General features: G+C 44.7%; 1 protein-coding gene across 2 annotated transcripts in view; it reads left to right on the top strand.

The window, feature by feature from the left end:
* BARX2 (BARX homeobox 2) overlaps positions 1 to 18,604 on the top strand; it is a 72,743-nt gene extending 54,139 nt beyond the window's left edge. For both annotated transcript variants that reach the window (XM_063943648.1, XM_063943649.1), the window contains exons 2-4: positions 8,144 to 8,450; positions 12,446 to 12,530; positions 13,670 to 18,604. In XM_063943648.1, the coding sequence (XP_063799718.1) occupies positions 8,144 to 8,450; positions 12,446 to 12,530; positions 13,670 to 13,945 (668 nt within the window). In that variant the 3' untranslated portion in view covers positions 13,946 to 18,604. The remainder of the gene's footprint in view (positions 1 to 8,143; positions 8,451 to 12,445; positions 12,531 to 13,669) is intronic.
* The last annotated feature ends 5,238 nt before the right edge of the window (positions 18,605 to 23,842 follow it).

The raw sequence follows: 23,842 nt of genomic DNA, 5'->3' as shown, positions 1-23,842 counted from the left end.
TGGTTCCCACCCTGGGGTACCTTAGGGCACTTGTAGGGGTGTCCTGGGTTGGTGGTCCAAGAGCAATTCTAATTATTTATGGTCAATGTAATAGGCAAAGCCAGTGCTTGTGGCATTCAGAACAAACACAAGCGAATACTGTCCCTACCACGTAACTAAACCTAAGGATGACATACTGTATAAACAAAATGTCATTACATTTTTTATCCTGAATTTCTAAATAAGAAACTATTGGCCTAGGGGTGCTGTGAAAAAAGTTCTGATACTCTAGAGTGCCGTGTTTCAAAAAAGTTTGGGAATCACTGTATTAGGCAGCCTCTTTTGTGTGTCTGCATCACTAAGCTCTGTTGTATAGTATGTTGTATTGCTACTGTTCATTCGCAAGAGCTACTGCACCTGTGTGTTTTTATAATTTACAGGGAGCAAATGTCTTGTATGCAGTGTAATTACCAGTAGGTTGTAAATAAATTGACACTAATATTGGTCACAGATTCAGCAATTGTTTTGCACTTAATAGTATAGCTGTATATTCGGCAGGAAACGTAAAGAGATAATCGTTAGTAAATAAAGTCCTTAGAGGGGGAGAGCAAATCAGACATCACTTGCATACACATTGCTAACAATCAGTAGAAATGTATAAATAAGCCTTATAGCCACTGAGAGTAGTACAATGTTCCTTATGTAACAAGTGGGAACGGTTGCTTTATACAAGAGCGCCAAAAGTAGGGGGGGGGGGGTGCGGGTACTAATTACTCAGGCCTGTTGGAGGGACCTAGCGGGGGCCTGGACCAGCTGCTGAGGGGGACAAATGTTGCTGCTTTTTGGCACCATGCATAGCATTGTACATTATATTTATTTATGGAGGGGACATGGCCCTTTCTCACGGATTTTGCCACACCCCCTTCAGTACCCAATCCCCGAGGCTGTCTCATCTGCCCTGACTTTATATATAGTTTCAATTTTCCATCACAGTGTTGCTTAAGCAAGTTCTTGTAAGCTTTATCATAATAATCTCATGTATCTTTACCATTCCAAAAACTCTAATGGACGTTTTGTACATTACAGTTTCCAGAGCATTGTAAATGATAGCTACTGTAGGTTGATATAAATCACTCATTCATGTGTCCACAGACACAAGCCAATTAAAGTTCAATCATTCACGCAGGAAGTAATTCTGGGTCTCACGTATAAAAAATAACAAAACAGACATTGTTCACTGCCTGTAGATAATCTAACTGGGCCAACAAGTAACTGGGTAGGAATCAGATAGCTGACTCATGTCAGAGAACTTGAGGCGCGTTTCGCATCTAGTGCTTTCTCAAAACAGGTCCGATACACATTTGTTATGTGTTACCACAATGTACAGTGCTATGGAACCCTTGTGGCACCATATTATAAAAAGAAGATAATAATAGTAATTTGCACAAATAAGTGGCAATCCAACCCTGCAGTTGTTGGGGTTTCGGAAATAAGCCTTAGGGTTTGATACAGAGGTAGAAGCAGACGTGGCTGCGCCTATCGGTGGTCGCTTGTCTGTGACTTTATGCAAATGCCCAGGTCAACATTGCTGTGTGATACAGCCCACCAAGAGCCTTTGCAACCTGGTGGACTATTATACAATAGGTAGCACCTATCCTTGTGTAGCAATGCCTATTTCCCTAAAGAATGTAAACTTGCGAGCATGGCCTTCCTAAGCTTTATGTCTATCTGTTATTACCTAGGTTTATTTTATTACTGTTCTTTCCAAATATAAAGTGCAATAGAAATTACTGCACAATATAAGAAACTGTTAATAATAATAATAATAATAATAATAATTATTATAATAATAATAATAATAATAATAATAATTAAAAAAAATGCCACTACCAAGACATTCCCTGGTATACATCCATGTGTCAGAATGTGCAAGGTCTGAGACACCCACTGTCGGCATCCGTAGGCACTGAAATACTGATTGCTGCGTCCTCACACGCACTATCAGTCGCACAATAGAAAATTGCACCTGCCTTATGGCAGATGCAGTTTCTAAGTCTGAGTATGGCCTCCTATGTAAGCGGTTCCATCTCTGTGTACGCAACCGCTTTCACCAGCGGCACTCCAGTAAAACTCCCATAAGACGGATCATCTCCAAGAGTCTGTTTAGCCACCGCCCAGCCACCGTACAGGAATGCCAGCACTGTTCCAAGACAATTCTGATACCGTGGGTCTCAAACACAACAGCGCCTCTGTGTGTACACACTGTGTAATGCATGCATCCTAAGAGTTTTAGGGATTTCCACGTACGTGCAGTAACTCAGGACATGAACATCAGCAGTGCGTACAGCTCTGGATTAGGCCCTTAATATCCACATCATGGGCCAAATGTAATAGAGTGAGAGTTTCAAAAAGTGAGAGATTTGGTAAGGTTTTGCAGCTTTTTTTAAAGTGGCAATCATATACACAGCAAGATCAACCCGGTGTTGCAGTGTAAATGATTGCCACTTTAAAAAAAACAAAACCTTACCAAATCTCTCACTTTCTGAAACTCTCACTCTATTACATTTGCCCCCAGGTGTCTAATTACTAGGACATTTAATTGTGGGATTGACTAAACTATACCCATTTTTTATGCACTGACATAAATAGAAGTGGCAGAACATATGGCAGTGCTACCTTGCTGTCTGTAGAATACAAAGAATTACGTATTTTGGAAAAGTACTATTCCTGCTCTTTTATACACTGTCTCCCTAAATATTTCATTGTACAGGGTTCAGTTTAGCTCCACTTTTAATGAGTGGCTAAGTGAATACTGCCTTCCTCTGGTAACTGACCCAGGAACTGGGATGAACTGACAGTACTAAAATAACTGTGTAATGACAGCATGCACAAACAGCTGTATTTACTAATCAGCTTGGCCTATAACAATACCAACTGATATATAGTACATCCTAGAATTGTACATCCTTCCATAAATAAGACTACTGTATACAGATGTGCTTTAGCCTGAGATTTATTCTGCCCATAAATCAGGACGACTCGCATCTGATGTCACAATTTCCCTTGAACTCCCCATGAAGCTCCCTTGGCAGTCCAGGCCTCACGAGTGACCAACTAGGTGCTAACGACCCGTCGTTAAACAATTTATCGTGTGCCTCACAAACTAAAGCAAAAACAGGGAAATGTCACTCAAAATCGTATGTGCATTAAACACGGTGCGATGTGCATATGATTACGACGGATAATATGGGCTGCACATATGATCAGAGGATGTGACATTCAAACCCCCCCCCCCCCCCTTCCCCGCGGGACACACATTGCATCATGATCATGCACAAAACATGTACAATGTGCACATGATGCATTGTACGAGGCGGCGATATTGTGTATTCGTACACGATATCGACCTAGCGTATGGCCAGCATTACATCAAGGACTATAAGGAGAGTTACGAAACGGAGGAATATGTCTTCTAGTAAGCAGCCCCTGTATATCTCCATAGCAGACCTGTGCCGGGGGTAGGACAATGACAGGGCTGTTTCTAGCCAATTTGGCTCCCAGTGCGAGATTTAAAAATGTGCCCCCCCCATGACATAAAAAAATGTGCCCCCCCCCACACACCTAGATGAAGAAAAAAAACTTGCGCGCGCACCCGACAAGGGGGCGTGGCCTCATCTAAATGAGTGTGGCCTCATTTAAATGGACATGGCCTCGTCTGAAAAGACTACCTCACAATCCAGCTTTTGACCCTGCTCCAACAGATCACGACCACCACAGGAAAAAAAAATTCTACCATATTAAGCCCCACACAGTAATGCCCCCTGCACCATATTATACCACACACCGCAATGCCCTTGATACATTAAATCCCCACACTACGGCAGGTAAGAGTCCCCATTTCACACATTACGGCAGGTGTCCCCATTTTACACATTGAGAGAGAGAGAGAGAATACTTACAGAGGCGATTACCGCTCTTCGGCCCGCCTCACCAGTCACTCCTCGCGCCGGCCTTTCCCTCTTCCTAACTTGGATCCCCCTCTGTACTCCTCTCGGGGGGGGGGGGGGGAGTTTCGCGGAGTGACGGGGTTGCGTCGTGACGTATCGACGCAACCGCGTCACACCGTGAAACTCCACCCCCCCGAGCGGGTTACTCAGGGAGAAATAGGAGGGGGAAGCAGGGAGCCACAGTTAGTGCCGCGGCGGGCGCCCAGTGCGGTTGCACTGCTCGCCTGCCCCAAGAAACGGCCCTGGACAATGAAAGTCACATGCAAACTATACTATCAAGCTGTCATTGAGCCCATTATTTTTCAAATGTATATGTAGAGCGTTTTGGCTTCTGGCTGAACCAATCTGCCAAGGAATGACATCCATTAATCTCATATCTTCAACCCCTTGTCTTCCAAAACAGAACAGGTTGTATATGCCCGGGAGGAAAGTGCAGCGTTCTCACAGTGACTTAGTAACCTCTTCAGCCCCGGAAGCTCTCTAGGAGGCTTGCAGGAGAGCATTCTGTATCTGCACACAGACAAGTAAGCTGTTAACACTAGGTTTTCTGGCCACCCAGATGCTCTCAGTTGGAGCCTGAAGGTGTACAGAGCTTTTCAGCACACTCAGCCAACTGTAGATAACTGCGGTGAACGATTCAGTTCAAGCCCTTGATTAATTAAAGCAGTTGTTAATTTATCAAAGCAGTTTAGCTGACACAATTATTAGTGGCTTTTTAATTATAAGTGTTAGTAATGTGCAGTTGATGAAGCCAATAGAAGTGTTTGGAAGCCTTCTCCTGAGGAAGGTTCGCAATAGTCTTCTTGCCATAGCTTTAAACTACAGTAGGTGCAATTATTCAGCCCTCAATCCATGTAACATTGTAACGCATGGGCTTTTTTTTTTAATGCACTTTATAAACTGTGGCACATCAAGGAAAGAGCTTGCGCTAGCTGTGTGACAAGGTTATAAATAACATAATGTAATGGTTAGCATTACTGCCTCACAGCACTGAGGTCACGGGTTCGATTCCCACCATGGCCTTAACTGTGTGGAGTTTGTATAGTCTCCCCGTTCTTGAGTGGGTTTCCTCTGAGTGCTCCGGTTTCCTCTCACAATCCAAAAATATACTGGTAGCCTAATTGGTTCCAAACAAAATTAATTTAATGTGTGTGCGTGTACATGTGGTAGGGAATATAGATTGTAAGCTCTACTGGGACAGGGACTGATGTGAATGGCTAAAATATTCTCTGTAAAGCGCTGCGGAATATGTGTGCGCTATATAAATAACTGGGAATAATGATATTACATTATCACTGTCTACTTTGCAGACTGATTTGTCAGCTCCTGTCCTTATTTACTTGATTATTATTCTTTTTTAAATGTTTTTTTTTTCAAATTTAGCAGCAATCAGTACAAAGAACGTGGGTACAGGGTCGGACTGGCCCACAGGGGTACCAGGGAAACCACCGGTAGGCCCCCCTGCCTGAGGGCCCACTCCTTCCTCTAGGGATCAGGTTCCAGACTGTGCACTTGTATTATACATGGTAGATGTGTTGCATTACACTGAACTAGACTATTGTGTATTTCAAGCCCTGTGGAGGCTGGCCACACCCCCTTTATAGGCTGACCACACCCCTATGTATGGGCCCCTATTACTGCATTTCCCCGGTGGGCCCTTCATGTCCCAGTCCAACACTGCGTGGGTACATTCAGTATAGGCATATAGAGAATAAATACTGAATAGAGCAAACACAGTTCTTGAAATAAACAATAGAGGCTGAGTTGATTTTTCACGCAATATCTAGGGACAGGAATGGAAGGGTGGCAGCGGGATGCCCTTACTTCTTGTTCTCATTCCCTTTCTTGAAATAGGGTTCCACCTTAAATGAAGCTGGCCTTTCTAGAGCCTTTGCAAATTGCTGGGTTCAGCAGAATCTTGTACTTACAAACAAATTCAACCTCTGTAGACTGGCTTCTATATTCATCTCACGGAACTGAAGGATCAAAAACATGGGAACAAGTAACAGCTGGCCCCCGGACGTACGGCTGTGGCGCTCTTCCAGTTAGGAGTTGGCTGTCATTTGTAGCTCTGCCTTGGATCTCTCCCTCCTCCGGCACTTGGGCCTCCATTTATCAAGCCTTGGAAAGTGATAAATAGCACGGTGATAAAGTACCAACCAATCAGCTCCTGACTTCCATGGCACAGGCTGTGTTTAAAAAATGACAGTTAGGAGCTGATTGGCTGGTACTTTATCACTGTGCTATTTATCACTCTCCAAGGCTTGATAATCTGGGCCTTAGAGATGATAATGACTATGGTCCATCTGAGTATAGATTTTTACAAGTGCCTTGAACACTACTGGGGAAATATGATAGCATTATTACACATCCTTTTATACTTGTTGGTGGAAAACTTAGAAGAATCCCTTGTATCCACAGTTGTGCCTAGTTAATGGTAATGTCTTCCTCCAAGACTTGTATGCAAACATCACCTTACATTCATTGGCATAAATACAGGTGATGTTGCTGCTATGGGAACGGGAGATGAGAGGGACATAGCAATTTACAAGTCACCACCTGCACCTCTTCCCATAATGGAACTGGGCAGTTACAAGCAGCCTTTAGTCCAGGGGTCGGCAACCTTTTACGATCAATGTGCCGGCTAACATCAGGTCCCAATCAGGTCATGCTAGTGCGGTGCATGCAGCAAGTTCGTTACTTTGCGCCTGTGCAGGACTCGTACTGTGGGGTCTATTCATGAAGCAATGAAAAGGGTGGAGCAGTGAGCCAGTGGAGAAGTTGCCCATGGCAACCAATCAGCATTGAAGCAACATTTATAATTTGCATACTATACAACTGTATGAAGCAGCTGATTGGTTGTCATGGGCAACTTCTCCACAGGCTCACTTCTCAACTCTTTTCACAGCTTCGTGAATAGACCCCTGGGTATGTGCAGCACGGACCTGTGACGTCAGATGCAGATCGGCAGCAGACTGTCAGTGCATAGGTAAGTATGCACTGATCTTATGGGTAATGCGGTGGGTTTAGTACTTGAGGCCTATTAACTTTCGCTATCTGGGACCAAATAACTAAAGAAGTTGCTCCTTTAATGATAAAATATTGAAACCTAAATTTAAGTCTGAGACTTACATATTGGTTCTAGCTGGTAAATTTTCCGAATCCTCAGTGTGCACCTTAAAGCTATTCTACATGGCATGGCCAGCGCACACGTCAGAGCTTGATGACCCCTGTGTAGTTTTTGTGGCTTGGCTGAGGATCTGTTCCAAATGTTATTTCCAGCGAAAACAGCTTTCTGGTATAGAACATTGTAATCAGTATGGAAGGTGGCTTTATGATCAAATACATTTTTCTATATGTCATACAAATAGTATAAATAACCATTTATTTCAATATGTTGTTGATTGGAAAGTCCTACCTGTTCTAAAATGAACAATGTAAAACATCATTACGCAAAGGAAGTCATTCTCTGTTTTAACCAACATCAGACATAGATCTGAAATGTATTCTAGTTATGAATGTATAAAAGGGGTTATGGGAAAAGGAACAATTGGATTGTACTGTATAATAATAATAATAATAATAATAATGGAAGCCGCGCCTCCACCCCCCTGCCTCATGCCGTGAACATCTCAGCTTTGCTTGCATACTGCCATCAGGCTACCTCCCACTTGCCTGCACCTCTTGTCATCTGTCTGTCGCCCCTCCCCACTAGATTGTTAGCTCTTCAGAGCAGGGCCCTCTTTCCTCTTGTTATCTAAGCCCTCGTCTCGACACTTCACTCGCAGCTCTCCCCTACTCAACGACCATCTTTATCCTGCTAGTAAAGGCTCATCTCCAACTATGACCACCAGCCTCTAGTAGTACGATGATCACTCCCTCAATACTTACATCTTAGCTGTATTATGTCTTGAGAACGTGTGGTGCTCTGTTACCTGTACTCTATTTCTGTTATTTATTTACTGTAATGCTAAGTTTTGTCTCCCTGTACTGTCCTTTGTACGGCGCTGCGAAACACATGTGGCGCCTTATAAATAAAATGTAATAATAAAATGTAATAATACAAATACCCTTATTGACTTTATAGATTGATTAACTCTAGATTGTTGTAATTTCTATCTGTAAGTAAACTGTGGTTGTGATTCTCTCGATTACAGGGTCATCCCCTCTTAGATCATATCCACTTCTTTCCGTCATCAGCCACCAGCCCAGCGTGGTAGCTCACTTGGTTCCTTCAGCATCTTCTTCACACATTCAGGTGCTGTCTCCCACACACCTTTCTCCTCCGTGTGCACGCTCAGAGACCCCTGCGAGTGAAGCCCCCCAAAGCAGCGAATCAGAGCTGGAACAAACCACCTCTCGTGCTAAGAAACCACGGCGTAGCAGAACCATCTTCACAGAGTCTCAGCTCATGGGGCTGGAGAAGAAATTCCAGAAGCAGAAATATTTATCCACTCCAGATCGGTGAGTATGTTTACAGGTCATTCATACGTGCTGTGGCCGCATACACAATACATTCCTGAGAGTTATTTACAACAAGGTAATAAGGCAACACCTGAGATTGTCTATATTTTATCTCCGTGGGGTCCATTCATTATCGAGGGTCCCCGATAACTGAATATCCAACTTGCCGCCAGATGTGGAGGTGAAAGCTGAAGTAGGTCAGCAGTTCAACATTGCTTTGGCTGCTCCAGAAAGTAACAGACACATAGATAAGAACCACTTGACCCCATCTAGTAGCTGGGTGTGGTTCATCAAATCGACAGTGTCTAGGTCGACAATGTTTAGGTCGACCATTATAGGTCGACAGTCACTAGGTTGACATGGATGGAAGGTCGACAGGGTTTCTAGGTCGACATGTGCTAGGTCGACAGGTCTAAAGGTCGACATGAGGATTCTTTTTTTTTTTGGTGTCGTTTTCTTCGTACAGTGACCGGGATCCCAAATTAGAGCACCGCGTCCCCTCGCATGGCTCGCTTCGCTCGCCATGCTTCGGGCATGGTGCCTTCGCTTTGCTACCGCTTCGCTCGGCACACTTTACCGTTCCAATCGTAGTCCACGTGGATCGTTAAGTATGAAAAAATTAAAAAAAAGAAGAAAAAAATGTGAAAAACTCATGTCGACCTTTAGACCTGTCGACCTAGCACATGTCGACCTAGAAACCCTGTCGACCTTCCATCCATGTCGACCTAGTGACTGTCGACCGATAGTGGTCGACCTAAACATTGTCGACCTAGACACTGTCGATCTTCAGACCGGATCCCCTAGTAGCTGTCCTATAGCCCAGATTTATTAAGCCTTGGAGAGTGATAAATTACATAGTGATAAAGTACCAACCAACCAGCCAGCCATGTTACAGACTGTCGCCCTTATTTATCAATGAGTGATACATTTCACTGTGAGTGATAAACTGCACCAGCCAATCAGCTCCTAACTTCCATGTCACAGGCTGGGTTTGAAAAATGACAGTTAGGAGCGGATTGGCTGGTGCACTTTATCACTCACAGTGAAATTTATCACTCGTTGATAAATAAGGGCATGTGTTTGAAAAAAAGAAAGTTAGGAGCTGATTGGTTGGTACTTTATCACCGTGCTATTTATCACTCTCCAAGGCTTGATAAATCTGGACCTATGATTATCTCCTACATATTCACCACTAATTACTAGCGGTGAAAGTTTACAGAGTAAGTGAAGAGGGCCGCTGGAGGCTTAGGGATCTGTGCCACTCCTTCCAATAGTAGGCGGCATCAGTTCCCGCAAGCAAACTCCAAAAACTTTCAGTTTAAAAAGTCTGCTGATTACGGGGCGGCCACATCAGGCCCCTAGCAATTAATGTGATGTTACTTAATATATGTGGTAACGTGTGATGAATAGATCCCACAGTAAATAGGCCCCACAGTGAGAGAACATTAACAATGACCAAGCAAGCCACTCTTTGACATTATTGCTGAGCTGCATAATATACATTAAATATCTGCAGTGTTTATACGTTAGTAGGTATGTCTCTCTCATTACACTGTAGCAGGCTGACCTGTTAGGTGGGAGAGGCTTCTGTAACTAAACAGCAAGAGTGTCAGTGGCTGCATGGTAGTACTGTGTGGATTGGTGGATTCATACAGTGGGGCGGGGCCAGTGATGGTACTGTAAGTGGGATAACTCAATTCCACCTGTACACAATCAGGACAAGTGTAGCGCAGTGAGGAGGTAATACTTTGCTTTCTAAACCAGAACTGCAGCACTAAGTCAGGTAACACCGAACAACAATATATATTACCTTCATGGTTCCTACCAGAAGATTTTAATTTCGGGACAAGTGGTGTTTTAAGAGAACCTGTCATGGATAATGATATAAACAGCAGCTGTGAATGATACATTAAGTGGTTTAATAAGACGATAGAATAAACAAACAGATAATGGTCCTGACTGAGTCGCATGCTATGTAGATGTCGCATGCCGTTGAGCGATTTTTTGCTAAGGTGCGTGCATCTAAGTCCTGAGTCCGTGCGCACAGAGTCACAGTTGTGATTGCGACGCATGCTGTCAGAAATATCTTGAAAATGTATTGGGCGTTTCTGGGCAATCCTGTGGGGTGACAGGAAGTTGGCCAAGTGGATGCACGGAGATGGACTGGCTTATGGGTGTGTTATGAGTAGGCATGTTGCTGAAGTGGTGCGTACACAGGCCCTTAATCGCCCACATTGGAGGCCGGACTATCTGCACCTAACATGGGGTTGGTGCAACTTTCCATGGTGCGACCAATGGTGGCATCTAAAGATGCACCCAGCGGTATTACAGCATCTGCAGATGCCCAAAGTGGGCGCCCCTGTCCTTTGCACAGTCAGACGCATGCTTTTACCCCAGGAAAGGGTTTTACTAGCATTTGCATATAGGTGGTCATTCCGAGTTGATCGCTTGTTGCCGATTTTTGCAACGGAGCGATTAAGACTAAAATGCGCATGCGCATAGTACGCAGTGCGCATGTGCTAAGTATTTTAACACAAAACTTAGTAGATTTACTCACGTCCGAACGAAGAATTTTCATTGTTGTAGTTATCGGAGTGTGATTGACAGGAAGTGGGTGTTTCTGGGCAGAAACTGGACGTTTTCTGGGAGTGTGCGGAAAAACGCAGGCGTGTCAGGGAAAAACGCGGGAGTGTCTGGAGAAACGGGGGAGTGGCTGGCCGAACGCAGGGCGTGTTTGTGACATCAAACCAGGAACGAAACGGCCTGAGCTGATCGCAATCAGTGAGTAGGTCTGGAGCTACTCAGAAACTGCTAAGAATTTTCTATTCGCAATTCTGCTAATCTTTCGTTCGCTATTCTGCTAAGCTAAGATACACTCCCAGAGGGCGGCAGCATAGCGTGTGCAATGCTGCTAAAAGCAGCTAGCAAGCGAACAACTCGGAATCACCCCCATAGTCACAGACACAACTATGGCAAAAGACGCTAAAGTGGTCGCAGAATTAACCCATATGAGTGGTTTATGCTAAAGGTGCACAGGGATTTCCGGCTCATCCGGGGGAAATGAATGCCCCCTCATTTTATATGCTGCACAAACACAACATATAAAGAGGATCATGCATGTCAGCAGCACTCGATACTAAGAAAATTGTTCTCCACTCTCTGTAAGCACGTAACAATATATGAGCACCCTGTGACAATGAATGATCACATTAACTTTAATTTAGCAGACTGTTTAAAGAAATGCAGCTCCTTTGGTCTGGCCAAATTCTCTGTCTGCCCAGCTGTTTGAGGCTTAAATGTTTCTCCCAGCTGCATAGTGATTTCAACAGGCAGCATGGGCAAATCCCCTGTACGGCTCTGGCATCTGAGTTGGCACAAGTATTTGCGATGGAAGATCAAAGACTCCATCTCTTCCACTTATGTTCACGACTTGCATTTGCACAAATATAAAGAAATAGCTCTAAACTGAGACATTTATTGCTGGGGATTTGAAGCTCCGGCACAATAAAGTGTCACGTTATATAGTGCTGGTATAAGTCTTGTATAATAGTAAGCCAAATCCGCTTCTTGGAAATTAGCCTAGGCCCAACATGTAGGCTACAAGAAATAAGAAATGGGTACCTTTAATGTTTTATATCACGGGCTGGTGCCCATTGCTGCAAGATGGCAAGCTATGAATAACGTTCTTGTTTTTCTCACTGTTATATATTATTCTTTATGATATATCTCATGGAGTTCTGTCTGTAGTAGCGAAACAAACTGAACATTGGTTGAGCCCACAAACTGACAGCCTTACAAGCACGGTTTCTATACCATTTCCTTTGTAGTACTCCTATTTTCCCTGCTGTGCTGCATTGGTGAAGATCATAGCGTGGCAGCAGTGAAATTGGCGTGTGCTGCGGTCATCACCCTGGCCCTGACCGTCCACCAATACGTTTTCTAAGAAACATTCAGCCCATGATCTGTCAGTCATAGCTGTTATACATGTTTTTCAGGCTGGACTTAGCTCAGTCCTTGGGTCTAACGCAGTTACAGGTCAAGACGTGGTATCAGAATCGCAGGATGAAGTGGAAAAAAATCGTAAGTTGGCTCAAACAGCAACTTATTCATTATTACTATATACACGTATGTTTGTGTGAGTATATCTATCACCTGTAAATGTCATACTTACCTACTTTCTGGCTGCCCCCTCCGATTTGTGCCATCGCGGCTCCACCCTCCCCCTCCCCCCCCCTCCGCTTTACAATGCCCAGAATATCGGTATATAAAGCGGGAAGCAGGGCTACAATGATGCAATTCATTATCGCCCAGATCCCTTTCGGTCTACAAGCGGGGTGTGCGGGTGGATACGGGCGGGAGCGGGCATCTGACCATCTCTGGGAGATTTGCCTTATCTTATGGGGACCAGGAGTTCTACCCAATTTTCGGGAGCCTCCCGGCCATTCCTGGAGAATAATGCAAGTATAATATATGTAGTTATAGACCTGTATAGATATTAACCTCAGCCACGCCCGCTCGCACCTGTCTTGTCTGCTCTCCGGTGCCTAGCCAATAGCCCCTTCCCAGCCTGCTCTCTACCCTCTCCCTCTGGCTCTCCGCCCTCTTCCTGCTATTCTTTGCCCTCTTCCTTCTACTCTTAACACTTCTCCAAGGCCACACTCAACCCCCTCCCGTGCCATTCCCCGTCCTCTCCCATCCTGTTACTAATACATACCCTCCTTGGTTCCCGCTGCTCTTCCCAGATATCTTAATGTGCATGGCGCATGCAGTGATAGACAGTTCTGTCCGGCCAAACCACAAGACCAACATTTCTAGATTCTGTTTACAGTAATATCTTGATTGATTTGATATTCGCATGATACAAATCATGTTACTCATGTTAAATGCTGATTCAGTACAGTCTACTGAAAGGAATCCTGTCTAGTATGTGAGACATTAAAGCGAAGATTATACTCTATTTTGAGATACTGAGATTCCCAAGCAGTGTAGCATACAAAGGCCTGTTTCTGAGTCAGGTGCAGTGACAATGCCGGATGCAGTTGGCCAATATTTTAAATGAATGCATGCGTCCCAGTCGCACAACGCGTGCGTCCCAGTCGCACAGCGCGTGCGTCCCAGTCGTTAGTGCTCAGAGACCTAGCACAAAATCAGTCGCTCAGTCTGTGAATTTTAGTGGGTATTCCTGGGAGGTAACAGGTACTTTTTTTTTTTTAAACCAGGTGCTTAAGGGTGGGCAAGAGGCACCCACAAAGCCGAAGGGACGTCCAAAGAAAAATTCCATCCCAACGTCTGAAGAGATCGAGGCAGAGGAGAAGCTGAAAGGACTGTCCCACGCCGAGGTGGAGCAAGAGAAGGAGTCAGCAGAAGATCAGAGTGGGCAGACACTGGAGGTAAATCAAGAGACAGGAAGCCAAACATTAGAGTCGCTCTCACCACCTGTGCCGCCCAGATCGCCGCAGGAGTTCTCTACGAAAGAAAGCGGTTCATCGAGCTAAAAATCCACATACTAAACAACTACTGACTGTTGCATCCAGAACCATTGGGAGTTACCAGGCATGTTCTTTGGACTTGTCCTGTGTGTAGTCCTTGATCATTAATGGAGTCTTCCCTTCACGTTCTTTCATCTAGAAGGGAAAAGGTTAAAGCCGCCAGGCAGAAGGGAGCAGAATGGAGGATCTCCGTGACTAATGGGGTCTGTGCAGACAAGACTGGGAACTTTTGCTGTGTTTGGAAAACAATTGGACAGTGTATATATAGTTTTCTTTATTTTTGTGCCAGAAACTGCAGTGGAAAGAGTGAAAAAAAAAAAAAAAGCCAAAGCGACGGGATAGAAGCTGTTTTCCCAGTGTGACTTACTTGATAATGCGCTCAGACTAAGTGCCTTATTTTTGCATGTTAAATGATGTATAACAATGTTTATATGTTAAGTCAGAACAGTTGTCATTTAATATCCTACCGCATTTACCCTATAATAAAGTAGGGTCTAAATAACATAACATGGGCCGCAGAAACAAGGCATAATTTGCTACATACAGGGAAGAAATCTCCTCTGTTTGTGGTATTTACATGTGTAGTGTACACGTGTATACCTATGTACCTGACAGATGCCAGGGTGATGCCTGAAGGCTCAGGATATGAGGGGGAAAAATGGGTCCCTCATGTAGAGTCGAGCTGTGTCGTATCCAAGGGAAACACAAATAAATTCTCCCTTGGTCGATATATAGGTCCTGGTGAAAGACAAAGAAGTTACAGTAACTAGAAAGATAGAGCAATCTGTTTGTGAACAGTTGCCAGGCAAAGCCTATTTAACAGTGTTTGAAACAGTGCGGAGCATAATTGGGATTGCTTGCAGTGGGCCATTGTGTTGGCCACATGTACACACATTATAGGCATGCACAGAAAGTGCTTAACACAAAGTATATTTCTGCACTGTGTAAGCCAGGTGTAAGTTACCCCATGCTTACAATGTACAGGACAATTGCCAAGGCCAGGTCTTTTACACTTTCTAGGAGGGTGTTCTCAGATTCTTCCCATGTAAAACTGTAACCAAAGAATGTTACAAGCACTCTCAATGGCCAATTTATCAAGCCACATTTTTTATATGTAGCAAAATGACTCTGAGCTGCAAGACAAATACCCCACATATAAAATATGTGTTTATTCAGCGATGGTAATGTGAGACAGGTCTGACACAAGTTCCTGTATCTCGCACACAACAATAATAATAACACTGTAATACTATGCTACATTATGACTTGACATTGTATGTAGAAATTTTAAATTGCAGGGAAATCGCTTAATGAAGCATTTAATTGTGCAAATGTTATTGGCAGATTTAGCACGGGAGGTGTAGGCAGTGAATGCAATGGCACCCTGGTTACCATGGTATAGTGAAGCTTTATCTAGAGCTGACGCAGCTAGTAAATTTACTAACCATCGGTTTTGGTACTGTTTCCAAACCGACAGCATGTTTGTGTAAAAAAATAAAAATAAAAGGTATTTATTATTATCTGTCAGTCTGCAGTGTCAATTGCAAACCGATGCCAACTTTGACATCGATTCTGACATTACTGCTGACGACCGATGACAAAATCGACCCAAAAAAGGTGTGGGGTCCACCCCAAATACATAACCAGCCTCTAACCTCTCAACCTGAGCAGGTAATGCAAAATAGGGGGAGGGGGTTTCACCCTATTTTCTAAACAGAACATTAGTAAATCTGTGGCTCCTATACTTCTCTATGCAAAAATATTGATAGTTGTTCCAAAGTTCTAAACTGTTCTAAAGTTGGGATTTTGATCATCATCTTGGTTTTCTCAATGACCAAAATCCCCAAATCAACCTTTAGTATATTTACCCATAGGAGTGAGTTTCTTGTCATGCTATAGGTTACAGCTCTCAGGAATAACCATTGCTACTGTAATAGGGCAGATCTTTTGAATCTATGTACAGAAGATGTTAGGCACACGACTAATTGTAAGACTAGGGGCAGAAATGAAACAAGCTGTGCAGGGGCTCAGGCACTTCTACGCTGGAGAGTACAGTAATATGAGTGCTGCTACTGAACTGGACAACAGACCAGGACTGGATACCAATATACAGTACAAGCACTGAGTCATCGTATTTTTCATGAAACAGCGGTAGCTATCCCTTTGCTTGCATACCGTCAGTTTTTTTGGGAAGTTCTGCTCCGGCCACCCCGACTTTGGTAAATGCATGCAGTTATTTTCATGACCGCACTGCGAGCTGGAGCGAAATTTCCATGCCACAGCTGAATTTTATATGCGGTTGTTGGTAAAGGTCAGTCTATCCATACACACGTCTGCATAGGGGTGTATTCAATACCTGTCGGAAGCTGCCATCTTGTCGGAAAGATGGCAATTTCCAACAGGTTTAGGTCAGAAGGGGTTCTGACCTATTCAATGCTGGCTGATTTTTTCCGACAAGTCGGGAATTCCCGACTTGTCGGAAACACGTGGATTGTTAGATTAGCCAGGGATCCACGTGTTCCGTGGCCAAATCTGATAGGTTTTGGCTGTTGTTCCGACAATGTCAATCCAACCTTTTTTTAAAGTTGGACTGACATTGTCGGAACCGGGGAGATGAGACGGGGGAGTGGGGACGGGTGAGTAGTGACAGCCTCTCAGCACCACGGCAGTGGCAGCAGCAGCAGTAGGGACGGACACCGCCGCTCAGCAGACCCGGCCATCGGTCGACACAGCACGGGTTTTGAGCGGCGTCTCTGCCTCCCCAGGTACTGACAGTTGTCGGGAGCGGCCAAATCCAACTGTCGGATTTGTCCGCCCCATTGAATACTGACCTGTCGGGTCCTTTCCGTCGGGTATTGAATACACCCCATAGTCAGCGTTGATTCTTCTTACATCTGCAATCAATGGGGCAGATGTATTAAGCCTGGAGAAGTAATAAAGCAGTGATAAGTACAATGGGGGATCATTCCGAGTTGATCATAGCTGTGCTAAATTTAGCACAGCTACGATCATGTTTCCTGACATGCGGGAGGACGCCCAGCACAGGGCTAGTCCGCCCCGCATGTCAGTCCGCTCCCCCCCCCCCCCCGCACAAATACAAACGCATCGCACAGTGGCGATGCCTTTATATTTGAGGAGTAATTCCCGGCCAGCGCAGCGCCTGTGGCTGGCCGGGAGTTGCTCATCGCTCCCGCTGGCCGCAGCGGCTGCATGAGACGTCACGCAGCCGCCGCGGCCCGCCCACCCCCCCCCAACGGTCCGGCCACATCTGCGTTGGCCGGATTGCTCCCCCTAAACGGCGGCTTACCGCCGCCATTCAGCCCCCTCTCGCCTAGTGGCCGCCTCTGTCTCAGAGGCGATCGCTAGGTCATGAAAGCTGCCATGCGCCGGCGCACTGTGGTGCCGGCGCATGCGCAGTTCCGACCCGATCGCTGCGCTGCAACAAACTACAGCGAGCGATCGGGTCGGAATGACCCTCAAGGTGATAAGGCACCGGCCAATCATTACGTGTTTGAAAAATGATGTTAGGAGCTGATTGGTTGGTTTGTTATTGCCTTCCACTTAGTTATCACATTGCTTTATCACTTCTCCGAGCTTAATACATCTGTCCCAATGTTTGCTCCAGGAGGCCTTACAAGTTAAGTGTACAGGTTTATAGCGGAGGACGGGTAATGGCTAAACTGTATGGCTGTCTTGCAAACTTTACATGCCAAATATTATTTTAGATTTTTTTTATGTTCAAAAGAATACATACACATCAGTTCCAGGTATGACATACTGTATGTACTCTACTCTGACATCATTAGACATATGTGCATGTATTTAGAAAATTGTGCTAAGAACTCTTGTGAAAAATATATTGGGGGTCATTCCGAGTTGTTCGCACGCAAGCTGCTTTTAGCAGCTTTACACACGCTAAGCCGCCACCTACTGGGAGTGAATCTTAGGTTCTAAAAATTGCGAACGAAAGATTCTATAAATTGCGACCACACACCTCTTAGCAGTTTCTGAGTAGCTCCAAACTTACTCGGCATCTGCGATCAGTTCAGTGCTTGTCGTTCCTGGTTTGACGTCACAAACACACCCAGCGTTCGCCCAGACACTCCTCCGTTTCTCCAGCCACTCCCGCGTTTTTCCCAGAAACGGCAGCGTTTTTTCGCACACACCCATAAAACGGCCTGTTTCCGCCCAGAAACACCCACTTCCTGTCAATCACATTACGATCACCAGAACGAAGAAAAAACCTCGTAATGCCGTGAGTAAAATTCCTAACTGCATAGCAAATTTACTTGGCGCAGTCGCACTGCGGACATTGCGCATGCGCATTAGCGACTAATCGCTCCGTTGCGACAAAAAAATAACGAGCGAACAACTCGGAATGACCCCCATTGTTACAATAGAGGTGAGTGCTTGATGCAGATCAGTGTGTGAGATGTGGCTGGGATGACAGAGGGTGGAATGTGAAGGCAAGACACTGCATTAGCCCTCGCGGCGCTGGCTGGTTTCACCACTCAGGGATATAGACTGACCTGACACACTATGTGGGAAAGGGGCAGCTGTTCACACCTACACATTACAGTTTTATATCTCATATGTAAAGCTGATTTGGAATAAGATTTAATATAAAGTATCTATTTTTAAAGAAAAATAAAAATAAAAGTGAAATACTGTAATTTTTGTTCTGTGTGTCTTATTTCCTGCCCAGATGTACAACACATATTCATTAGGTGGCGTCACTTATTTATTCTGACTGCATTCTGCATGTAAACCGATCAGGTCTTGGCCTAAAAATAAATGAGGAAGGGAGCGACGTGTATTGGGTAGAGATATAATAATACGGTTTAAACCAGTATTTGAGAGTTGTCTTACAGGGGCTGATGCAGGTCAGCCTTGTGGTTATATATTGCGTATGCCCTTGAGAAAGTCAACGTGGTTGCAATGTTGACATTGACCATGTCAACATTCATTATGAGGACACTGATGAAATGTTGACATGTTGGAATGTTGACATAGTCCTTGGTGGCCCAGTGGACATATTATACTTGGTGGCTGCAGTGACACCAGCAGTGTCTTCCAGGGTCCCGGAGGTCATGTGAGTGTGACTCCGGCGCAGAAATCTGACAGAGCAGCTGTTCTAGTTAGTACTCTCTCTATCCCTAATCCTTACCCATAACCCTAACTCTGGTAGCCTAAACCTAACCTTACCTGTAGCCTAACCCCAACCTCACCCCATAGCCTAAACCTAACCTCCTTTTAGAGCCTAACCCTAACCCTCCCATCTCACAGCCTAACCCTAACTTCCCCTAGGGACTACCCCTAACCTCCCCCTGGTGGCTAACCCTAACCCTCCAATTCCACAGACTAACTCTAACCACCCCTAGGATTTACCCCTAACCTCCCCCTGGTGGCTAACCCTAACCCTCCAATTCCACAGTCTAACTCTAACATCCCCCTAGTGACCAACCCTCCTGTCCTGCTGCCTAACTCTAACCTCCCCCAGTGACTAACCCTAACCCTCCTGTCCCACAGCCTAACCCTAACCTCCACCTAGTTCCGAACCCTCCTGTCCTGCAGTCTAACCCTAACCTCCACCTAGTTCCTAACCCTCCTGTCCTGCAGCCTAACCCTAACCTCCACCTAGTGCCTAAACCTAACCACCACCCACAGCCTAACCCTAACCCTCCTGTCCCGTATCTTAACCCTAACCTCCCCCTAGTGCCTACCCCTAACCCTCCTGTCCCACAGCCAAACTGTTGACATTCTGAGAATGTTGACACATTTGCTGACATTTTAACAATGTCAACATAATAATTGTCAACATTGTTAATATCAACCTAATGATTACATCCTGATACACTTGTGTATAGCTGAGTATATAAATAGAGCTGTCCAAGTGCGTGCTGGTAGTGATGATGACAGCTATGAAGCCAAGCTACTACCATCTGTAAAAGGTGGTAGCCCAGCCCTGAAACCATACCCGCAAGTGTCCATGCAGTCTTGCTAACCGCGCATGTGCAGACCCCCGGAGCCATCACAGCACATCGCGGGGACTGACTCCCTTCAGAGCCCTTGTCCCTGTAGGTGCTGATTAATATATCAGGCCAATGTGATCGCATAGTGCAATGCGATCCTGGGCAGTAAGATCCCGCCCTTATCGCATTGAATATGTGATCTATGATAAATGGTCCCCTATAACAGAGACCCTTACAAACAATAGCTAGAGAACAGAGTGACCAACATCCTGGGTTTTAATGGTTTGCTCCCAGTAAGGACTTATCCTCACTCACCTCCATGTCTACCCGTACACGTAGTTCTTACAAATTGCAAAATTACTGTGTCTCTGAACCATCGTACTTTTTATATGAACCGCAAACCCCAGAAAGTAATATAATTAGCAGGTGCAGTAATACCTTACTTTTCTGTTGACATTAGAATTAGAGATGAGCGGGTTCGGTTTCTCTGAATCCGAACCCGCACGAACTTCATGTTTTTTTCACGGGTCCGAGCAGACTCGGATCCTCCCGCCTTGCTCGGTTAACCCGAGCGCGCCCGAACGTCATCATGACGCTGTCGGATTCTCGCGAGACTCGGATTCTATATAAGGAGCCGCGCGTCGCCGCCATTTTCACACGTGCATTGAGATTGATAGGGAGAGGACGTGGCTGGCGTCCTCTCCATTTAGATTAGGGTTGAGAGAGAGAGAGATTGACCTGAGGCTGTGATACTGTAGAAGAGAGTGCAGAGTTTAGTGACTGACGACCACAGTGACCACCAGACAGTGCAGTTGTTTGTTTTATTTAATATATCCGTTCTCTGCCTGAAAAAAACGATACACACAGTGACTCAGTCACATACCATATCTGTGTGCACTGCTCAGCCCAGTGTGCTGCATCAATGTATATATATATCTGACTGTGCTCAGCTCACACAGCTTATAATTGTGGGGGAGACTGGGGAGCACTGCAGTGCCAGTTATAGGTTATAGCAGGAGCCAGGAGTACATAATATTATATTAAAATTAAACAGTGCACACTTTTGCTGCAGGAGTGCCACTGCCAGTGTGACTAGTGACCAGTGACCTGACCACCAGTATATATAATATTAGTAGTATACTATCTCTTTATCAACCAGTCTATATTAGCAGCAGACACAGTACAGTGCGGTAGTTCACGGCTGTGGCTACCTCTGTGTCGGCACTCGGCAGCCCGTCCATAATTGTATATACCACCTAACCGTGGTTTTTTTTTCTTTCTTTATAGTCATACTAGTTACGAGTATACTATCTCTTTATCAACCAGTCTATATTAGCAGCAGACACAGTACAGTGCGGTAGTTCACGGCTGTGGCTACCTCTGTGTCGGCACTCGGCAGCCCGTCCATAATTGTATATACCACCTAACAGTGGTTTTTTTTTCTTTCTTTATACATACATACTAGTTACGAGTATACTATCTCTTTATCAACCAGTCTATATTAGCAGCAGACACAGTACAGTGCGGTAGTTCACGGCTGTGGCTACCTCTGTGTCGGCACTCGGCAGCCCGTCCATAATTGTATATACCACCTAACCGTGGTTTTTTTTTCTTTCTTTATACATACATACTAGTTACGAGTATACTATCTCTTTATCAACCAGTCTATATATTAGCAGCAGACACAGTACAGTGCGGTAGTTCACGGCTGTGGCTACCTCTGTGTCGGCACTCGGCAGCCCGTCCATAATTGTATATACCACCTAACCGTGGTTTTTTTTTCTTTCTTTATACATACATACTAGTTACGAGTATACTATCTCTTTATCAACCAGTCTATATTAGCAGCAGACACAGTACAGTGCGGTAGTTCACGGCTGTGGCTACCTCTGTGTCGGCACTCGGCAGCCCGTCCATAATTGTATATACCACCTAACCGTGGTTTTTTTTTCTTTCTTTATACATACATACTAGTTACGAGTATACTATCTCTTTATCAACCAGTCTATATATTAGCAGCAGACACAGTACAGTGCGGTAGTTCACGGCTGTGGCTACCTCTGTGTCGGCACTCGGCAGCCCGTCCATAATTGTATATACCACCTAACCGTGGTTTTTTTTTCTTTCTTTATACATACATACTAGTTACGAGTATACTATCTCTTTATCAACCAGTCTATATTAGCAGCAGACACAGTACAGTGCGGTAGTTCACGGCTGTGGCTACCTCTGGGTCGGCACTCGGCAGCCCGTCCATAATTGTATATACCACCTAACCGTGGTTTTTTTTTCTTTCTTTATACATACATACTAGTTACGAGTATACTATCTCTTTATCAACCAGTCTATATATTAGCAGCAGACACAGTACAGTGCGGTAGTTCACGGCTGTGGCTACCTCTGTGTCGGCACTCGGCAGCCCGTCCATAATTGTATATACCACCTAACCGTGGTTTTTTTTTCTTTCTTTATAGTCATACTAGTTACGAGTATACTATCTCTTTATCAACCAGTCTATATTAGCAGCAGACACAGTACAGTGCGGTAGTTCACGGCTGTGGCTACCTCTGTGTCGGCACTCGGCAGCCCGTCCATAATTGTATATACCACCTAACCGTGGTTTTTTTTTCTTTCTTTATACATACATACTAGTTACGAGTATACTATCTCTTTATCAACCAGTCTATATTAGCAGCAGACACAGTACAGTGCGGTAGTTCACGGCTGTGGCTACCTCTGTGTTGGCACTCGGCAGCCCGTCCATAATTGTATATACCACCTAACCGTGGTTTTTTTTTCTTTCTTTATACATACATACTAGTTACGAGTATACTATCTCTTTATCAACCAGTCTATATATTAGCAGCAGACACAGTACAGTGCGGTAGTTCACGGCTGTGGCTACCTCTGTGTCGGCACTCGGCAGCCCTCCATAATTGTATATACCACCTAACCGTGGTTTTTTTTTCTTTCTTTATACATACATACTAGTTACGAGTATACTATCTCTTTATCAACCAGTCTATATATTAGCAGCAGACACAGTACAGTGCGGTAGTTCACGGCTGTGGCTACCTCTGTGTCGGCACTCGGCAGCCCGTCCATAATTGTATATACCACCTAACCGTGGTTTTTTTTTCTTTCTTTATACATACATACTAGTTACGAGTATACTATCTCTTTATCAACCAGTCTATATTAGCAGCAGACACAGTACAGTGCGGTAGTTCACGGCTGTGGCTACCTCTGTGTCGGCACTCGGCAGCCCGTCCATAATTGTATATACCACCTAACCGTGGTTTTTTTTTCTTTCTTTATACATACATACTAGTTACGAGTATACTATCTCTTTATCAACCAGTCTATATATTAGCAGCAGACACAGTACAGTGCGGTAGTTCACGGCTGTGGCTACCTCTGTGTCGGCACTCGGCAGCCCGTCCATAATTGTATATACCACCTAACCGTGGTTTTTTTTTCTTTCTTTATACATACATACTAGTTACGAGTATACTATCTCTTTATCAACCAGTCTATATTAGCAGCAGACACAGTACAGTACGGTAGTTCACGGCTGTGGCTACCTCTGTGTCTGCACTCGGCAGGCAGTCCATAATTGTATACTAGTATCCATCTCCATTGTTTACCTGAGGTGCCTTTTAGTTGTGCCTATTAAAATATGGAGAACAAAAATGTTGAGGTTCCAAAATTAGGGAAAGATCAAGATCCACTTCCACCTCGTGCTGAAGCTGCTGCCACTAGTCATGGCCGAGACGATGAAATGCCAGCAACGTCGTCTGCCAAGGCCGATGCCCAATGTCATAGTACAGAGCATGTCAAATCCAAAACACCAAATATCAGAAAAAAAAGGACTCCAAAACCTAAAATAAAATTGTCGGAGGAGAAGCGTAAACTTGCCAATATGCCATTT

Source organism: Pseudophryne corroboree, chromosome 10 (genome assembly GCF_028390025.1).
Source record: "Pseudophryne corroboree isolate aPseCor3 chromosome 10, aPseCor3.hap2, whole genome shotgun sequence".
NCBI lineage: Eukaryota > Metazoa > Chordata > Amphibia > Anura > Myobatrachidae > Pseudophryne > Pseudophryne corroboree.
This window is presented reverse-complemented; position numbering and strand designations above follow the sequence as displayed.